Source organism: Globicephala melas, chromosome 15 (assembly GCF_963455315.2).
Source record: "Globicephala melas chromosome 15, mGloMel1.2, whole genome shotgun sequence".
NCBI lineage: Eukaryota > Metazoa > Chordata > Mammalia > Artiodactyla > Delphinidae > Globicephala > Globicephala melas.
The window spans coordinates 57,633,482-57,655,199 of NC_083328.1; the positions used below are offsets into that span (position 1 = coordinate 57,633,482).

At 42.5% G+C, this 21,718-nt stretch overlaps 1 protein-coding gene across 1 annotated transcript in view; it reads right to left on the reverse strand.

The window, feature by feature from the left end:
• Window positions 1-21,718, reverse strand: part of TGM6 (transglutaminase 6) — a 45,520-nt gene that overhangs the window by 16,173 nt on the left and 7,629 nt on the right. The window contains 3 exon segments of the mRNA XM_060285316.1: window positions 486-810; window positions 12,964-13,212; window positions 13,291-13,394. Coding sequence (XP_060141299.1) covers window positions 486-810; window positions 12,964-13,212; window positions 13,291-13,394 — 678 coding nt within the window.

A 21,718-nucleotide genomic window follows, 5' to 3' on the forward strand; every position in this document is an offset into this window, starting at 1 on the left:
GAGGAAAGGGGAAGGGAGAGGACTGAGGGTGGTTGTGGGTTGTAGCTGATGCCTGCAGAATTCTTGGGACAGGGCCTGGCACATGTAGGCACTTAATAAACATCTCTTACTGGTCCATTCCTCTCACACCAAACACCTGGAGCCAGATGAGCTCTGAAATTTGTTGGATTTTAGAAAGGTAACACAGGGCATATTCCACATACTATGAAATGCTCCCAGCAGGTATTTATTCAGTGTGTGAATATTCATACTAAGTGGGATCACCTGAGCATTATATGTTTGCCACTAGATGATTGTGTACTTTTATTACTATCTTCATTATTCAGCCCCTCTGAACCTCAGTTTTCTCATCTGCAAATGCTCAGAAATATCCCTTTCTTTCCTGGGAATGAATGTAGGGTGCCATGAAGTCTGCCCCCAACCCCAACCCTCCTGGAAAAGGAGCTGGGCCAACCAGGTCCCACCCAGCTGTGGTGTTCTTATCCTCTTCTGGCCCCAGCTTCACTGCATGGGATTCGTGCAGGATCTCTGCCACCGGCTTGTGGGTGTAAAGTATGGTGACTTGGACCCACTGGACCCAGGATGTGAGGTTAGCCAAGCAAAGGACCAGCCTCAGGTCATGGCCCAGCACGGGCAGCTCCAGCACCTTGAACTTTCCAGTGATGCTGGGCTTATTGGCAGGCTCCAGGAGGTCTTCATGCCAGAGACCATGGCTGCCCACACTGTGGACCTGGGCCCTCCTTCCAGAGGCTTCCACTCTTAACAGCTTCTTCATGGTCTTGCTGTACATCTATCTCTCCTTCTGGGATCCTGTAGGGCATCGGACATCATGAGACAGGCATTCTCTCCTCTGCCACCTGTCCCAGGGCCAGCTCTTCTTATTTTCCCTTTTCTCTAGGTAAAACCACCACTCGATCTCCACTTTAACTTACCATGGCTGTCAGAGGTCTCAAATTGGAAGCTCAAGAGCCATATGCAGACCTCATCCATATGCATTGTGTTTGATTCTGGACTATTTAAATAAAATTTTAATCAGTTGCCAACAACTTCAGGTTAGTAAATTTCACATAACATTATAGATGTGTAGCCCCTCTGACAGCTGGATCTGAAGTCTCATATGATAATGATAGCTGACACTTTTGTAGACTTGCTATATGCCATACACACATATGTATACACACACACACACACACACACACATATATATATATATATTTTTTTTTTTCCTAGGAGGAAGGTACTATATTATCATCCCCATTTTACAGATAAAGAACCCAAGGCACAGAGAAGTAAAGCAACTTGTAAGGGAGCTGGAATTTGAACCCAGGCAGTCTGGCTCCAACTTCCATGTTCTTAATCATGCTCCCTTCCCACTCTCTACATGGCAGTTATAGTCTAGAGCTGAGTAAGGGGTGCTCTCTCTGGAAGGGAGTGTACTTGCTTGTTCTCCATGGTCTCCACCTGTAATTCTCCCACTGGCCTGCTGCACTCATGGCTTGCCATCTGCAAGCTCCTGAAGACATGTGAATTTAGGAACCCTGATCATCCACTTACCCTGTTGCTAGCACAGACTTCTCTCTCTCTTTTTTGATCTCCAGATCAATACACAACCTGACAACCCCCACCTCCCCCCCAGGATGTGCCACAGGTGCCTCCAACCCAACCAAGCATGCCATCTTCTGCCTGGCAGTATTCCCCATTTCAGCAAACAGCTCCATCATTCACCCAATATACAAACTGGAAACTGGATGTGTCCTTGACTCTTCCCTCATCTTTACCGCTCACAGCTGATGAGACAGCAAGTTCTGCCAGCAACCTCATTGATCTCTGGAATCTTCCCCCTTCTCCCATCATTCTTTTCCCCTCATACCACTGTACAAAACGTCTCACCATCAGATCAATTTGCCACCAGGTGACTGTGGACTTTTTCTTACTATTATCATTACCCAGTCCGTCCCAGTCTCAGTTTCCCATCTATGAAGTGAGGACAAGAGGTGCAAAGGCTAGGCCCCAAGCACAGTGCTCAAGAATGCCCCTCCCTTCCTGAGGACATGGGCTGTATGCCCACTCTAGTCCTTTTTCCACCCTGATCCTTCCAAGATCCAACTCTGATAGTTCTGATTCCCTCCTTGAACCCTGTGCTGTGCTGCTTCTCAAATGTTCTCCCAAGTACCTCTCTACTGTGTGACCTGGGCTTGAAGGGACACATGTGGACCTAAAGGTTCTTTAACATATCATGTTTTATTATTAAAATGTATGTGAATTGTTCATTCTATTCCATAATGTACTCATAATATATTTTTACTAAGAAAATGTTTCATTTCCCTGCCAAAACTTCTAAAGTCAGTTTCTCAGGGAGGGCTTCTCTGGCCACCTGATTTTTTAAAACAGCTTTATTCAGATATACGATAATTCCATAACAAGCAATCCACCAGTTTAAAGGTTACAAGCCAGTGTTTTTTAGTACATTCATAGAGTCGTGCACTCATCACCACAATCTAATTTCAGAACAATTTCTGTCACCCCAAAGAAACTCTGTAACCATTAGCAGTCACTTCCTGTTCCTCCCTGCCCCACCCATAGCCCTAGGCAACTGTTAATTTAATTTCTAACTTGCCTATTCTGGGCATTTCATATAAAGAGAATCATACAATGTGTGGTCCTTTGCGACTGGCTTTTTTTTCACTTAACATAATATTTTTAGGGTTCATTCATATTGTAGCCTACATCAGTACTTGATTCCTTTTTATTGCTAAATAATACTCCATTGTATGGACAGACCACATTTTATTTATCCACTGACAGATGTTAGGGTTGTTTCCACTCTAGCTATTTTGAATAATGTTGCTATGAAGGTTCATGTACAAGTTTTTGGGTGGATTTTTTTTTTCATTTCTTTTGGGTGTATACCTAGAAGTGCATCTGCTAGGTTGTTATGTTAACTCTGTGTTTAATATTGTGAGGAAGTGTCAAAGTGCTTGCACCATTTTACATTCCCACCAGCAATGTACGAGTGTTCCAATTGCTCCACAATCTCACCAACTCTTATTGTCTGTCTTTTTGCTTATAGCAGTTCTAGTGGATATGAAGTGGTATGTTGTTGTGGTTTTGATTTGCATTTCCCTGATGATTAATGATGCTAAGCACCTTTTCATGTTTATTGGTCATTTGTATATTGTCCTGGGAGAAAGGTCTTTCAAATCCTTTGCCCATTTAAAAATTGGGTTATTTATCTATTTATTACTGAGCTATAAGAATTATTTGTATATTATGGATACAAGTCCCTTATTAGATACATGATTTGCAAATATTTTCTGTTCTGTGGGCTTTTCTTCTTTCTTGATGGTGTCATTTGTAGTACAAGTTTTTAATTTTGATGAAGTCCGATTTATCAATTTTTTCTTCTGTCATTTATGCTCTTGATGTCATATCCAAAAACGTTCTGTTTAACTCAAGCTCATGAAGATTAACTCCTGTTTTCTTCTAAAAGCTTGTAATTTTAGCTCTTCGATATAGGTCAATGATCCATTTGAGTTAATTTTTGTGTACTGTGTGAATGTAGGAGGCCCATTTTATTCTGCGCATGGGGATAATTAGTGGTCCCAGCACCATCTGTTGAAAAGACTGTTCTCATTCTTTCCCCACTGAATTGTCTTGGCACTCTTGTCAAAATCAATTAAACATAATTTTAAGAGTTTATTTCTGGATTCTATTTCATTGATCTATATGTCCATTCTTATGCCAGTATCACACTATCTGGGTTATTGTATATTTATAGTAAGTTTTGAATTTGGGAAGTTTGAGCCCTCCAACTTTGTTCTTCTTTTCCAAGATTGTTTTGGCTATTCTGGTTCCCTTGAATTTCCAAGTGAATTTTAGGAACAGCTTGTCAATTTTGGAAAAAACTTAGCTGGAACTTTGATAGAGGTTTCATGAATTCTGTAGGTCAATTTTGGGGCATTGCCACCTTAAAAAAATAAAGTCTTTCAATCCATGAAAATGGGATGTCTTTCCATTTACTGAAGTCTTTAATTTCTTTCAACAATGTTTTGTAGTTTTCAGTGTACTAGACTTGCTCTTTTTTTTGTTAAATTTATTGTTAAGTATTTTATTATTTTTGATGCTATTGTAAATGGATTTGTATTCTTAATTTTATTTTCAGATTATACATTGCTAGTGTCCTGAAATACAATTAATTTTTAAAAATTGATCTTGTGTTCTACAATTTTTCTGAACTCATTTATTGGCTCTAATAACTTTTAGTGGATTCCTTAGGATTTTATATATACAAGATCATATCATGTGCAAATAGAGATAGTTTTACCTCTTCCTTGCAAATCTGGAAATTCTTCTATTTCTTTACTTTCCCTCCCACCTTACCCTCCTACCTTCCTTCCTTTTCTTTCTTTTACTTTATTTTTTCTTCTTTCTTTTTATTTTTTAAAAAATTATGGTAAAATATACATAATATAAAATTTACCATCTTAACCATTTTTAAGTGTGCACTTCAGTGGCATTAGGTACATTCCTATTGTTGTGCTATCTTCACCATCATCCATTTCCAGAACTCTTTTCATCTTGCAAAACTGAAACTCCGTGTTCATTAAACAATAACTTCCCATCCCTCCTCTCCCAGCCACTGGCATCCACCATTCTACTTCTTGTCTTTAAGAATTTCACTACTCTAGATACCTCATACAAGTGGAATTGTATGGCATTTGTCCATGTGGGACTGGCTTATTTCATTAGCATCATGCCTTCAAGGCTTCATCCATTTGTAGCATGTGTTAGAATTTCCTTCCTTTTTAAGGTTGAATAATATTCCGTTGTATGTATATACCGCGTTTTGTTTATTCATTCATCTCTTGATGGACACTTGGGTTGTTTCTATGTTTTTTTAGCTATTGTGAATAATGCTGCTATGAACATGGGTGTAATATCTCTTCAAGTCCCTGTTTTCAGTTCTTTTGGATATATATTCAGAAGTGGAATTGCTGGATTATCTGATAATTATATTTTTAATATTATGAAGAACTTCAATACTGTTTTCCACAGTGGCTGCACCATATAAAAATCCCAGCAACAGTGCACGTGTTCTAATTTCTCCACATCCTTATCAACACTTGTGCTTTTCTTACTTTCTTCTTCCCTCTCCTCCTCCATCCCTTTATTCCTTTCTTCTTTCCTTCCTTCCTGACTTCTTTCCTTCTGTGATAGTAGCCACCCTAATTGTTATGAGGTGGTATCTCATTGTGGTTTTCATTTTCATTTCCATAATGATCAGTGATGTGAGCATATTTTCATGTGCTTATTGGCCATTTGTATACCCTCTTTGGAGAAATGTCTATTCAATCCTTTGCCCATTTTATTTTTTTTGCGCTGTCGAGTGTTTAGAGTTGTCTATATATTCTGGATATTAACCTCTTTTCAGATACATGACTTGAAAATATTTCCTCCTATTCTACAGGTTTCCTCTGTTGATAATGTCACAAAAGTTTGATGAGGTCCAATTTGTCTTTCTTTTTTTAACTTTGCCTTTGGTATCATGTCCAAGAAATCACTGCCAAATTCAATGTCATGAAGTTTTCTCCTATGTTTCCTGTTAAGAGTTTTATAGTTTTAGGTCTTACATTTAGGTCTTTGATCCACTTTGAGTTAATTTTTGTGTATGGTGTAAGGTAAGGGTCCAAATTCATTCTTTTACATGTTGATATCCAGTTTTCCCAACACTGTTGAAAAGATCTCTATTTTTTTCTTGACTAATTTCCTTGGCTAATACTTCCATCACAATGTTGAACAAAATGGCAATGGTGTACAACATTGTATTTTCCTCATCTTAGGGGGAAAGCATTCAATCTTTTACCATTAGATATGATGTTAACCTGTAGAAGACTTTTATCAGGCTAAGTTCACTTCTATCCTTAATTTGTTGAGAACTTTTTATCATGAAGGTGTGTTGGATTTTGTTAAATATTTTTCTGCATCTATTGAGATGATCACGTGGTTTTTGTCCAGTTTTTCTATTGATATGGTATATTACATTAATTAGTTTTCAATGTTAAACCCATCTTGCATTCCTGTAATAAACCCTTGGTCATGGCATATAATCTTTTTTATGTGTTGTTGGATTCACTTTGCTAGTATTTTTGTTGACAATTTTTGCTTCTATGTTCATAAGGGATATTGATCTCTAGTTTTCTTTTCTTGTGATGTCATTATCTGGTTTTGCTATCAGGATAATACTAACCTCATAGAAAGAATTGGGAAATGTTCCCTCCTATTTTTTTGGGAGGAGTTTGTGAAGAATTGGTATTAATTCTTCTTTTAATGTTTGGTAGAATTCACCAGTGACATCATATGGGCCTGGTCTTTTCTTTGTGGGAAGTTTTAAATTACTACTCCAATCTCTTTACTTATTATAAATCTATTCAGATTTTCTAATTCTTCCTGAGGCAGTTTTGGTAATTCTTAGAGGAATTTGTCCATTTTATCTAAAGTTATCTAATATGTTGGTAAATAGTTGTTCATTCTGTCTCCTAATGAACTGTTTTATTCACAACTCTTCTGACACAAAATGTGTGGGAGTTTTCCACACCAACCAACTCTCCAACTCTCTGGTCACCACCTGGCTGTCCTGCATTTGAATTCAATCCAGACTCTAACTACCTGGAGTTAGTGTCAGATTCCACAGATTTAAAGGCTCAGTCCAAGACTGCCCGCAATTTAGATACCAGTCACAAGTATTGGGTGCCCAAGTTACCTACACTTCTGTTTGACTTGGTTACAAATTGGGGGTTACCATGACTGTGACGGCCCCAGGTTCAGTAATTTGCTAGAGCAGTTCACAGAACAGAAAAACAGTTTAGTTACTATTACCAATTTATATTAAAAGATATAACTTAGGAATAGGCAAATAGAAGAGATAAACAGAAGAAACATAGGGCAAGGTAGAAGGAGCGGGGAGGTAGCATGGAGCTTCCATGCCCTTTTTGGGAGGGTAACCCTCTTAGTTCCTGGATGTGTTCACCAACCTGGTAGCTCTCTGTACCCTGTGTTTAGGGGTTTTTATGACAGTTTAATTATATAGGCATGATTGATTAAATTATTGGCCATTGGCATTTAACTCAATCTCCTGTCCCTTTCCCATCCCCAGAGGTTCAGGTGAAGTGTAAAATTCTAATCTTCTAAGCATGGTTTTGGCCTTTTTGGTAACCAGCCCCATCCTGAGCTACCTGGGGACCCCCAGCCACCTGTCATCTCATTTCCATACAAAAGACACTCTTATCACTCCAGAGATTTCAAGGGTTTTTAGGAGCCATGTCCAGGAACTGGGGACAAAGACCAATTAGTTATTTTTTTTACCACACCCCTTATAATTTTTTTGTAAGTTTAGTAGTGATGTCCTCTCTGACTTTAGTTATATGAGTCTTCTCTCTGTCTAGCTAAAGATTTGTCAGTTTTGTTGATCTTTAAAAAAAATCAACTTTTGGTTTTATTGATTTTCTTCATTGTTTTTTATTTATTTCTCCTCTAATCTTTCTTATTTCCTCTTTCTGCTTTCTTTGGGTTTTCTTTGCTCTACTTTTTCTAGTTTCTACTTTTTCTAGTTTCTTAAGGTGGAAGGTTAGGTTATTTACTTGAGATCGCTCTTCTTTAATATAGGTATTTACAGCTATAAAGTTCCCTCTAGGTACTGCTTTATCTCGCCTCATAAATTTTGGCATGTTGTGTTTTCATTTACTTTCATCTCAAAATATTTTCTAATTTCACTTGTGATTTCTTCTTTGACCCACTGATTATTTAGGTGTATGTATTGCTTCATTTCCACATATTTGTGCATTCCCCAAATTCCTTTCTGATTTTGATTTCTAATCTTATTCCATTGTGATCAGAGAATATACTTTGTATGATTTCAATCCTTTAAAATTTCTGAGGTTTGTTTTATGGATGAGCATATGGTCAATTCTGGATTATGTTCTATTTGGACTTGCCAGGAATGTGTATTCTGCTGCTACTGGGTGGGCCTTCTATAGATATCTGTTAGTGATCACCTGATTTTAATGACAAATGTTCACTTCCTCCCAATCTGTTCCTAAAATCCTTCTCTGCTTTATTTTCCACCAGAATACTTATCACCATCTGAGATACTATTTATTTTACTTTTTCCTAACTTCTAACTGCCCCACTAGAATGTTAGCCCCTTTAAGGCAAGGGTCATACATGTTTTGTTCTCTGGGCACCTGGCACACAGCAGATGTTCAATAAATATATATCAATACAGAGAAATGTGAAAATGTGCCTCATGTATCTCATAACATAAGCCAGTCTTACAATCAATAAAGCAAGGCCCTCCGACATATGGATCACAGTCCTTAGGCATTCAAAGCCCATTATGTGCTATCAGCCTGCATTCATTCATTCATACGAATCCATATTGAGCATCACTATGTGGTAGATGCTGAAACAGGAGCTGGAGATACAGCAGAAGACAAAATAGTCAGGTTTCCAGCCATACCAGAACTCACAGTCTAGTTGGTGGGGAAAGAATAAAGATTAAAGCAAATATCAGATTGTGATATGTACTTAGAAGGAAGCCAGTAGGGTCCTGAGACCCCTGGTCAGGCAGACTTGGGATGAAGTCAGCAGGACCTTCCCAGGCAGAGAAAGCATCCTGTGCAAAGTCCTTTAGGTATAAAAGAGCCTCCAATGACCCTTTCACACTTGCTATTGCCTGAACAAGCTGTGCCTTCCCCCATGCTGTTCCCTTGGCCATTTTGTACTTTGGCAGGCGGACAGCAACACGCTGTGCTGTGATTGTCTGCTTTCCTGTTCATCTTGCCCACTCTCCTACCTGACACTTGGGGGACCCACTAAATGCAAGAAGGAAGGGCACAGCAGAAAAGTGTAGAAAGAGACAGACAGCAGAGTAACAGAGAGGGAGAGAGAGGGTGGAAGGGGAGTTCCCTGGGGTCTGGTCACTGAGTCTCTGTGGATCAGCCTCTGAGCTCCAGCCCCACAGCCACTGGATGTGCTGGCTGGCCAGGCCCTGATCAACAGGTGCATGGTCTTCCCCGCTCACAGGCTGTAGTGGGCATAATAGTGTCCCCCTAAATGGTATGTCCAAGTCCTAACCCCTGGTACCTGTGAATATAACCTTATTTGGAAATAGGGCCTTTGCAGATTAATTAAGTATCCTGGGATAAGATCACCCTGGATTTACGGTGGGACCTAAAGTCAATGATTGATGTCATTGTAAGAGAAAGGAAATGGAGATTTGAGACACATAGGAGGAAAGAAGGCCACGTGGAGGCAGAAATTGGAGTGATGCAGCCACAAGCCAAAGAATGCAGGGGCCATCATCAGCTGGAAGAATCAAGGAAAGATTCTCCCCTAGAGCCTTTGGAGGGAGTATGGCCCTGCTAAACCTTGATTTTGAACTTCTGGCCTCTAGAACTATGAGAGAATAACTTTCTGATGGTTTAAGCTGCTACATTTGTGGTAATTTGTTATGGAAGCCCTAAGAAGCTAACAGGCAGGGCCAGAGGCAGATGGCTGAACTGCCAACCTGGCTCCCCTGCAAACCCCTGGCACCAGCCTCTGACTAAAATCTTGCCTCTGTGTTTAGTGCCTCTGTCTGAAGGTTAGCGGGGGAAGCTGCCTTCCTCCACTCTACTCTGAAGCCTGTTGCAGAAAGCCCACCTGAATCTGAGGACGGCCAGTGCGTTTTTTGTACACACTTTCCTTTGCTTGGAAGGCTGGTTCCTCTTTGCTCAGCATCCAGGCTGACTCAGTGGCAGGGGCAAAGCACATTGTCCCCAAGGACTCTGAATCTGCTCTATCATGTATCCTCCTTCAGTGGACGGAGCAAGCAGACAGGCCCTGCCATTTCATCCACAGAATGGGATGCCCATGGCTTGGATGAACAGCACTGCTTACAGTGAATCTGGAATCAAGATGCATAGGGTCCTCTCCTGGAATGCCTTCCCAACCCTTCATCTCCTGGCTAAATCTACTCCCTTCAGGATCCCTTCCCATGGATGTTCTTCTTGCCCTTTCCTCCCTGGCTGGTTAGCAACCTGTCCTCTGGGCTTCCTCAGCCTTCTGGCCTCCCCAACACAGTACAGCTGATCACCCTGTACTGTCCTGATGCTGTCCGCTCACCAGATGGTGAATCCTCTGGGCACTTCTCTTTCTCCCCTGCCTCTAAATCATGCCTGACACTTAGGGGTGCTTTATTTCTTGAGCACATAAAAGAACCTGGCACGGTACATGGCACATTGTGGGCACTCATGGAAGAGAGGAGCAGTCTAGCAGAGTGGAGAGGCAGAGGCTCTGAGATTACACAGAGGCTCTGGTTAGCATTCCAGCTCTTCTAGGTTTTGGAAACTTGGGGAAGTTACTTAACCTTCCTATGCTTCAACTTGCTTATGTAAGATGGGGTTTTTATGAATATTAAATGAAATAATGTGCAGACATTGCTTATCACCATGCTTAACAATATTTAGATGCTATTATTAACCTAGATGTAAAATCACTTGCCCCACAGTGGGCAATCAACAGTAGATAATATTATAATTAGATAGCGCAGCCAAGCGTAAAGGAATAGCATGGGCTCCGGAGCCAGACTCGCTACTCACTGGCTGTGTCCCTTCACTGAGTCCACTTCCCTCTGTGCACCTCTGCTTTTTCCTCTATCAAATAAATGTTATACCAGCATCTACCTTACAAGCTTGTGGGAACTGCTTTGTAAGCATTTGTTAAATAATAGAATTAAATAACATGTGAATATGGCCAGCCCACAGTGGGACTCAGCAGTGGTGACTACTGTTATTCGCATCTTGTAACAGGATGTTGATTTCTCATGTGGCCATGGCTAAAGCTTAGGATAAGAGACCCCAAAGACCCTGTATTCTAAGTTTTAGAAACTCCCAGCAGATGGGACCAGGCATCAACCTGAAGGACTTATGAGAGAAGTAGTAGTTTGGAAGAGGCCTTACCACCTACCGTCCCTCACTGCCCACCCTGAGACAGTGAAGAAGAGAAGGTCATCAACATCAAGGGCCATGTTCCTAGAGAAGGAACTGGGGGAACGTGTGTGTGTGTGTTGGGGGGTGTTTAAAAGAATCAATGTTAAAGTTTAGGGGTGCCTGCAGGAAGGAGCTGGCCGGTAAAGACTGGCAGAGTGCCTACAGGAAGGGGAAGCTGGCATTTCATCCTTGTGGGAGGTCTGCTTATTGAGCCGTGTGTTCCCTGAGCACAGAGGAGAGAACTGAAGGGAGATGGCAGGTGGGTAACAGTCCATCAAGAACTCTCCCCACCAGGTTTGGAGGTGGTCACAGCATCTAGATGAGTGTGGGGGCCACAGCCTTGCAAACCCCCTCCAGAATCTGGGGACAAAAACTTCCATGCATCAGAGGGAAGCTGTGTGACTGCCAGTGGGGTGGGAGGGGCTCCACTGCAAGAGGGGGCAATGTCTCAAGAAATCAGCAGTGCCTGGGGACAGCACAGGAGTGAGTCCCAAGGCAGCAGGCTGTAACGGAGCCACCACCTGTCCTCCCTGAGCTACGGAGTAAGTAGGGCAGCAGCACCCGCCTGCCTTAGGGCACTGAATCCTCGCTCCCTGAAGTCAAAGGCATTTCCATTCTTCTGTCCTCCTCCTTCTTGGCCTAACACACCAGAAGACTTAGACCGATGTTCTCAACATTGGCTGCACGTTCGAATCGCCTGGGGAGCTTTTATAAGTCCTGATGGCTGGGCCACACCCTCTAGAGACTGCAATTCACTTAGGGTGCAGTCAGGGCTGCTGTGGTAGATTAAAATGGCCATAATACTTTCTTTGCAACTCTTCCTATTAAGATGTAGAGTGTGCTTCCTGCCCCTTCAATCTGGGGTGGTGTTTGTTGCTTGACCAACAGAATGTGGCAAAGGTGACATAGTAAGTTCTGAGTGAGGCCTTGAGAGACCTTGCAGCTTTCATTCTGACCTGCTGAGCACGTTGCTGCCATGTGGACAAGCCGGGGCTAGCTACTGGAGCATGAGAGGCTCCAGTAGCCAGCCCAGCAGTCCCATCTGAGGCCCCAGATAAATTTGAGATACCAGCAGACACCACGTGCGAACCATTGCAGCTGAGCACAGCCCACACAGCTGACCCACAGAATCCTGAGCAAAAAGTAATTGTTGTTCAATCTGTGCCCCAGGTGACTCCAGTGCATTGCAAACCACCACCCTAGAGGGTAAACTGCAGGGGCTGGAGGAAGCCAGAGCTGGTGCCCCTCGATTACAGCAAACTTCTGGGGTCACCGCTCCAGTTCGTGCTCAGAGGAGGGGAGGAGACTAGCTCTGATTCAAGTTTGAACTTGAAGTCTTGATTACCCAAATAACATTCCTTTAACAAGCAGGAGTAGCTGAAAGTGTGTGATCAGATCACAGCACTGCTAAGGGACCTGTTATTTAGGGGGAGGGGAAAAGGGTGACTTTTTATAGCTAGAGGCAGTGACCAGAAAAAATACATGTTTTGTTTTTGTACCCCCGACAAGTACAGGCTCTTCAGTAAACCAGTGACCATTAATTAGTGACCATGGCTTAGCTGCTATATTATTATTATTTTGCATGGGGCCTATTGTTGTGTATCCTAGGTGTTCAATAAATAATACCTGCTACTAACATCACTATTATTAGTAATTATTGTTATCACATGTGAGCATACCTGATACAGTACCTGGAACATATATGTTAAAGGAAATGTAGCTATTGATATTGTTAGATGTGGAAAATCTACTTGCAAACAGAGGAAGCTGTTAATATAAGCTAAAAGTACTTGGTTCAATCTCAGAGGCAGTACTGAAGGAGGCTATCACCACCACATCACATGGGAAAGGGCCTGGCGCCGGGGCGGCCCGTGGTTGTCCCTCTGCAGCAGCCGGGTCACTGGGGAGGCTGATGGAGGCCGCTATACGCCCTTACCTTCCGGATACTTGTAGAGGCTGGTGATGTCCACGTGGGAGTCGCTGCCCACTGCCTTGGTGCTGAGGCACCTCCCGATCTTCTTAGTACTTAGTGTCTGAGGACACACGCTCCCGGCTTCATTCTCATTCCAGAGCCAGGTGATGTAGTCCACGTCGACCTCCGCAAACACAGAAGGACTGTCGTGGGCTAAGTGCGCGTCGCCCTTGCGGATGGCGGTGACCGAGGCCGGGCCGCACTGGAACACACCTGCGCAGGAGGGATGGGCGTGAGCAGCTCCAGGGGAGCAAAAGCGGGGGTCTGGGACCTGCCCCCCTAAGCCTGTACTTTCACTCTCCTCCCTGGGGGTGGCATCCAGAACCTGCCAACCATTGTAAGCGGGGCCCAGGTCCTGCCGGACAAACCAGCTCTCATTCCAGACATGGAAATTCCTCCCACAGAGAGAGGATGGGGCAGGGTGGCCTCCGGTGAGCAGAGAGGAGCCCTCGGAGAGGGAAAGTTCCTGTTGCCAGCTAGGCCCTGGGCCCTGTTCTGTGGCTGAATTTTTTTTTTTTTTTTGCGGTCCGCGGGCCTCTCACTGTTGTGGCCTCTCCCGTTGCGGAGCACAGGCTCCGGACGCGCAGGCTCAGCGGCCATGGCTCACGGGCCCAGCCGCTCCGCGGCACGTGGGATCTTCCCGGACCGGGGCACGAGCCCGTGTCCCCTGCATCGGCAGGTGGACTCTCAACCACTGCGCCACCAGGGAAGCCCTGGCTGAATTTTTTGAACCGTTCATCTACTGTAATGATAGAGCACCTAGCATTCATATACCTACAGGCAGACTTTTTTAAATTGCACTTCACTTATTGCACTTTATAGATATTACATTTTTTACAAATTGAGAGTTTATGGCAACCCTTCCTTAAGTAAGTCTATCTGCCCTGTTTTCCCAATAGCACTTGCTCACTTCATGTCTCTCTGTGTCACATTTTGGTAACTCTTGCAATATTTCAAACGTTTTCATTATTATTGTATTTATTATAGTGATCTGTGATGAGTGATATTTGATGTTACTAGTACAACATGCTGAAGGCTCAAATGATAGTTAGCATTTAGCAATGAAGTATTTAAAAATTAAGGTATGTAGATTGTTTTTTAGACATAATGCTATAGCACGCTTAATAGACTATAGTATAATATAAACATAACTTTTATATGCTCTTTTGGATTAAAAAATTCATGTGACTCACTTTACTGTGATATTTGCTTTATTGAAGTGGTCTGGAACTGAACTGGCACTATCTCCGAGGCCTGCCTGTATGTATAAATATACGTGTGTATATCTATATCTATATATCTATATCTATATATCTAGAACCTGTTGTTCAAGGTCCAGAAATACAACAGCAAATAAGACGGAAGATCCTTGTTCTCGTGCAGCTTACATTCTAACAAAGGAGACAGATAGGGAGAGAGGCAAAAGTAAGTAAGCAGATAAATAAAACAATAAAGTAACAATAAATAAACAAATAAATAAAACAATAAAGTAATAATAAATGCTGTGAAGAAAGAGAGGAGCTTTAGTTAGGGAATAACTGCAGGAGACCTACTCTAGGTAAATGACATCTAAGATGAGACTTAAAGTGAAAAGAATTAGCCATAGGAAGAGTGAAGGGAACAGTGTTTCAGACAGAAGGAACAGCATGTGCAAAGGCTCTTGAGACAAGAAAAAACTTAGTGTGTTCAAGGAACAGAAAGTATATCTCTGGGCTACGGCAAGCACGGGGGTAGGTAGGTTTCATATTATGCAGAGTTCTGTAGGCCTTCGTTTAGGCTTTAAGTCTCTTATGTTAAAGATGAGAATATGAGATTAGGAAAAGTGACATCATTTGCACAAGGTCACACAGTAAGGAAGCAGCACAGAGAAACGCTTCTTGGCCTGGGTTGGCGTCTTTACTCTGACCTCCAAACTCTTCTTTGGGAAAATATTGTGAAAAGCATTTGGGGTTGAAAGGGAGAACATGGACAACCTGTATGGCGACAGAGATCCCCAAAACAAAAAGAAGGGTCTGTCTGTTCTGCATAAAGAGAAGAATGCAATTTTTTTTGGAGTTCCTGTATCTACAAGGCTTCCATGAATAACCTTGTCTGAATGTCTGCTTATACATGTGCAAGTTGCCAAGAAAAGCCGACTTTCTAAAGAGCAGGGGAATAGTGAAGAGCACATAGTACAGAAGGAAACACAGCCAGCCTCAGCAGCCCTCTTCTTAAAATGTCCTTCAGCCACGCCCAGGGGAATGAGCCCAGGACTCCTTCCTCCCAAGCTGGTGTCCAGCCTCAGACCATCTCTCTGTCTCTCTTCTCCCCTTTCCTTCTCCTCTTTTTGGTTTTCCAAAAGCCTTGTTTGTAAAGGCAAATATTTGGTCCAGCCATGTGAGGTGGTTAGATAAACAATGGTTTTGCTGTACAATTGAAAGGCAGGACAGGTTTGTAACTTCTCATCCACTCACTAGCTGTGGAGCCTTAGACAAGTTACTTAACCTCTCTGTTTCCTCATCTGCAAAATAGAGATAGACTTCCGGGAAGATGGCGGAAGAGTAAGACGCGGAGATCACGTTCCTCCCCACAGATACACCAGAAATACATCTACGCGTGGAACAACTCCTACAGAGCATCTACTGAACGCTGGCAGAAGACCTCAGACCTCCCAAAAGGCAAGAAACCCCCCACGTACCTGGGTAGGGCAAAAGAAAAAACTAAACAGAGACAAAAGGATAGGGACGGGTCCTGCACCAGCGGGAGAGAGCTGTGAAGGAGGAAAAGTGTCCACACACTAGGAAGCCCCTTCGCGGGTGGAGACTTCGGGAGGCGGAGTGGGGGAGCTTGGGAGCCGCGGAGGAGAGCACAGCAACAGGGGTGCGGAGGGCAAAGCGGACAGATTCCAGTGCAGAGGATCGGGCCGACCGGAACTTGCCAGCCGAGAGGCTTGTCTGCTCGCCCGCCGGGGCGGGCGGGACTGGGAGCTGAGGCTCCGGCTTTTGTCGGAGCGTCGGGAGAGGACTGAGGTTGGCGGCGTGAACACAGCCTGCGGGGCGTTGGTGCACCGCGGCTGGCCGGGAGAGAGTCCGGGGAGAAGTCTGGAACTGCCGAAGAGGCAAGAGACTTTTACGTCCCTCTTTGTTTCCTGGTGCACGAGGAGAGGGGATTAAGAACGCTGCTTGAGAGAGCTCCAGGGACGGGCGTGAGCCGCGGCTAGGGGTGCGGAGCCCAGAGACGGACGTGGCTAGGGCCGCCCAGAGCGGCTAGGGCCGCTGCTGCCGCCACCGGGAGGCCTGTGTGCGAACACAGGTCACTGGCCACGCGCCCTTCCGGGGAGCCTGTGCAGCCCGCCACTGCCGGGGTCCCGGGATCCAGGGACAACTCCCCCGGGAGAACGCACAGGCGCGCCTCAGGCTGCAACGTCTCGCCGGCCTCTGCCGCCGCAGGCCTGCCCCACACTCCGTGCCCCTCCCTACCCCCGGCCCTGAGTGAGCCAGAGCCTCCGAATCAGCGGCTCCTTTAACCCCGTCCTGTCTGAGCAAAGAACAGACGCCCTCCGGCGACCTACACGCACAGGCGGGGCTAAATCCAAAGCTGAGCCCCTGGGAGCTGTGAGAACAAAGAAGAGAAAGGGAAATCTCTCCCAGCAGCCTCAGAAGCAGCGGATTAAAGCTCCACAATCAACTTGATATACCCTGCATCTGTGGAATACCTGAATAGACAACCAATCATCCCAAATTAAGGAGCCCTGTGGATGAAAGGCTCTTGGGGCTGCAGCCAGGAGTCAGTGCTGTGCCTCTGAGGTGGGAGAGCCAACTTCAAGACACTGGTCCACAAGAGACCTCCCAGATCCACATAATATCAAACAGCAAAAATTTCCGAGAGATCTCCATCTCAACGCCAGCACCCAGCTTCACTCAACAACCAGCAAGCTACAGTGCTGGACATCCTATGCCAAACAACTAGCAAGACAGGAACACAACCCCACCCATTAGCAGAGAGGCGGCCCAAAATCATAATAAGTCTACAGACACCCCAAAATACACCACCAGACGTGGACCTGCACACCAGAAAGACAAGATCTAGCCTCATCCACCAGAACACAGGCACTAGTACCCTCCACCAGGAAGCCTACACAACCCACTGAACCAACCTTAGCCCCTGGGGACAGACACAAAAAACAACAGGAACTACGAACCTTCAGCCTGCAAAAAAGGAGACCCCAAACACAGTAAGATAAGCAAAATGAAAAGACAGAAAAACACACAGCAGATGAAGGAGCAAGATAAAAACCCATCAGACCTAACAAATGAAGAGGAAATAGGCAGTCTACCTGAAAAAGAATTCAGAATAATGATAGTAAGGTTGATCCGAAATCTTGGAGATAGAATGGACAATAGAATGGACAAAATGCAAGAATCAGTTAACAAGGACCTAGAAGAACTAAAGATGAAACAAGCAACGATGAACAACACAATAAATGAAATTAAAAGTACTCTAGATGGGATCAATAGCAGAATAACTGAGGCAGAAGAACGGATAAGTGACCTGGAAGATAAAATAGTGGAAATAACTACTGCAGAGCAGAATAAAGAAAAAAGAATGAAAAGAACTGAAGACAGTCTCAGAGACCTCTGGGACAACATTAAACGTACCAACATTCGAATTATAGGGGTTCCAGAAGAAGAAGAGAAAAAGAAAGGGACTGAGAAAATATTTGAAGAGATTATAGTTGAAAACTTCCCTAATATGGGAAAGGAAATAGTTAATCAAGTCCAGGAAGCACAGAGAGTCCCATACAGGATAAATCCAAGGAGAAATACGCCAAGACACATATTAATCAAACTGTCAAAAATTAAATACAAAGAAAACATATTAAAAGCAGCAAGGGAAAAACAACAAATAACACACAAGGGAATCCCCATAAGGTTAACAGCTGATCTTTCAGCAGAAACTCTGCAAGCCAGAAGGGAGTGGCAGGACATATTGAAAGTGTTGAAAGAGAAAAACCTGCAACCAAGATTACTCTACCCAGCAAGGATCTCATTCAGATTTGATGGAGAAATTAAAACCTTTAGAGACAAGCAAAAGCTGAGAGAGTTCAGCACCACCAAACCAGCTCTACAACAACTGCTAAAGGAACTTCTCTAGGCAAGAAACACAAAAGAAGGAAAAGACCTACAATAACAAACCCAAAACAATTAAGAAAATGGGAATGGGAACACACATATCGATAATTACCTTAAATGTAAATGGACTAAATGCTCCCACCAAAAGACACAGATTGGCTGAATGGATACAAAAACAAGACCCATATATTTGCTGTCTACAAGAGACCCACTTCAGACCTAGAGACACATACAGACTGAAAGTAAGGGGATGGAAAAAGGTATTTCATGCAAATGGAAACCAAAAGAAAGCTGGAGTAGCAATTCTCATATCAGACAAAATAGACTTTAAAACAAAGACTATTAGAAGAGACAAAGAAGGACACTACATAATGATCAAGGGATCGATCCAAGAGGAAGATATAACAATTGTAAATATTTATGCACCCAACATAGGTGCACCTCAATACATAAGGCAAATACTGACAACCATAAAAGGGGAAATCGACAGTAACACATTCATAGTAGGGGACTTTAACACCCCACTTTCACCAATGGACAGATCATCCAAAATGAAAATAAATAAGGAAACACAAGCTTTAAATGATACATTAAATGAGATGGAGTTAATTGATATTTATAGGACATTCCATCCAAAAACAACAGAATACACATTTTTCTCAAGTGCTCATGGAACATTCTCCAGGATAGATCATATCTTGGGTCACAAATCAAGCCTTGGTAAATTTAAGAAAATTGAAATTGTATCAAGTATCTTTTCCGACCACAACGCTATGAGACTCGATATCAATCACAGGAGAAGATCTGTAAAAAATACAAACACATGGAGGCTAAACAATACACTACTTAATAACGAAGTGATCACTGAAGAAATCAAAGGGGAAATCAAAAAATACCTAGAAACAAATGACAATGGAGACACGACGACTCAAAATCTATGGGATGCAGCAAAAGCAGTTCTAAGGGGGAAGTTTATAGCAATACAATCTTACCTTAAGAAACAGGAAACATCTCGAATAAACAACCTAACCTTGCACCTAAAGCAATTAGAGAAAGAAGAACAAAAAAAACCCAAAGTTAGCAGGAGGAAAGAAATCATAAAAATCAGATCAGAAATAAATGAAAAAGAAATGAAGGAAACGATAGCAAAGATCAATAAAACTAAAAGCTGGTTTTTTGAAAGGATAAACAAAATTGATAAACCATTAGCCAGACTCATCAAGAAAAAAAGGGAGAAGACTCAAATCAATAGAATTAGAAATGAAAAAGGAGAAGTAACGACTGACACTGCAGAAATACAAAAGATCATGAGAGATTACTACAAGCAACTCTATGCCAATAAAATGGACAACCTGGAAGAAATGGACAAATTCTTAGAAAGGCACAAACTGCCAAGACTGAATCAGGAAGAAATAGAAAATATGAACAGACCAATCACAAGCACTGAAATTGAAACTGTGATTAAAAATCTTCCAACAAGCAAAAGCCCAGGACCAGATGGCTTCACAGGCGAATTCTATCAAACATTTAGAGAAGAGCTATCACCTATCCTTCTCAGACTCTTCCAAAATATAGCAGAGGGAGGAACACTCCCCAACTCATTCTACGAGGCCACCATCACCCTGATACCAAAACCAGACAAGGATGTCACAAAGAAAGAAAACTACAGGCCAATATCACTGATGAACATAGATGCAAAGATCCTCAACAAAATACTAGCAAACAGAATCCAACAGCCCATTAAAAGGATCATACAACATGATCAAGTGGGGTTTATTCCAGGAATGCAAGGATTCTTCAATATATGCAAATCAATCAACGTGATACACCATATTAACAAATTGAAGGAGAAAAACCATATGATCATCTCAATAGATGCAGAGAAAGCTTTTGACAAAATTCACCACACATTTATGATAAAAACCCTACAGAAAGTAGGCATAGAGGGAACTTTCCTCAACATAATAAAGGCCATATATGACAAACCCACAGCCAACATCATCCTCAATGGTGAAAAACTGAAAGCATTTCCACTAAGATCAGGAACAAGACAAGGTTGCCCACTCTCACCACTCTTATTCAACATAGTTTTGGAAGTTTTAGCCACAGCAATCAGAGAAGAAAAGGAAATAAAAGGAATCCAAATCGGAAAAGAAGAAGTAAAGCTGTCACTGTTTGCAGATGACATGATCCTATACATAGAGAATCCTAAAGATGCTACCAGAAAACTACTAGAGCTAATCAATGAATTTGGTAAAATAGCAGGATACAAAATTAATGCACAGAAATCTCTGGCATTCCTATACACTAAGGATGAAAAATCTGAAAGTGAAATCAAGAAAACACTCCCATTTACCATTGCAACAAAAAGAATAAAATACCTAGGAATAAACCTACCTAAGGAGACAAAAGACCTGTATGCAGAAAATTATAAGACACTGATGAAAGAAATTAAAAATGATACAAATAGATGGAGAGATATACCATGTTCTTGGATTGGAAGAATCAACATTGTGAAAATGACTCTACTACCCAAAACAATCTACAGATTCAATGCAATCCCTATGAAACTACCACTGGCATTTTTCACAGAACTAGAACAAAAAATCTCACAATTTGTATGGAAACACAAAAGACCCCGAATAGCCAAAGCAATTTTGAGAACGAAAAATGGAGCTGGAGGAATCAGGCTTCCTGACTTCAGACTATACTACAAAGCTACAGTAATCAAGACAGTATGGTACTGGCACAAAAACAGAAATATAGATAAATGGAACAGGATAGAAAGCCCAGAGATAAACCCACGCACATATGGTCACCTTATCTTTGACAAAGGAGGCAGAAATGTACAGTGGAGAAAGGACAGCCTATTCAATAAGTGGTGCTGGGAAAACTGGACAGCTACATGTAAAAGTATGAGGTTAGATCACTCCCTAACACCATACACAAAAATAAGCTCAAAATGGATTAAAGACCTAAATGTAAGGCCAGAAACTATCAAACTCTTAGAGGAAAACATAGGCAGAACACTCTATGACATAAATCACAGCAAGATCCTTTTTGACCCACCTCCTAGAGAAATGGAAATAAAAACAAAAGTAAACAAATGGGACCTAATGAAACTTAAAAGCTTTTGCGCAGCAAAGGAAACCATAAAGAAGACCAAAAGACATCCCTCAGAATGGGAGAAAATATTTGCAAATGAAGCAACTGACAAAGGATTAATCTCCAAAATTTATAAGCAGCTCATGCAGCTTAATAACAAAAGAACAAACAACCCAATCCAAAAATGGGCAGAAGACCTAAATAGACATTTCTCCGAAGAAGATATACAGAGTGCCAACAAACACATGAAAGAATGCTCAACATCACTAATCATTAGAGAAATGCAAATCAAAACTACAATGAGATATCATCTCACACCAGTCAGAATGGCCATCATCAAAAAATCTAGAAACAATAAATGCTGGAGAGGGTGTGGAGAAAAGGGAACCCTCTTACACTGTTGGTGGGAATGTAAATTGATACAGCCACTGTGGAGAACAGTATGGAGGTTCCTTAAAAAGCTACAAATAGAACTACCATATGACCCAGCAATCCCACTACTG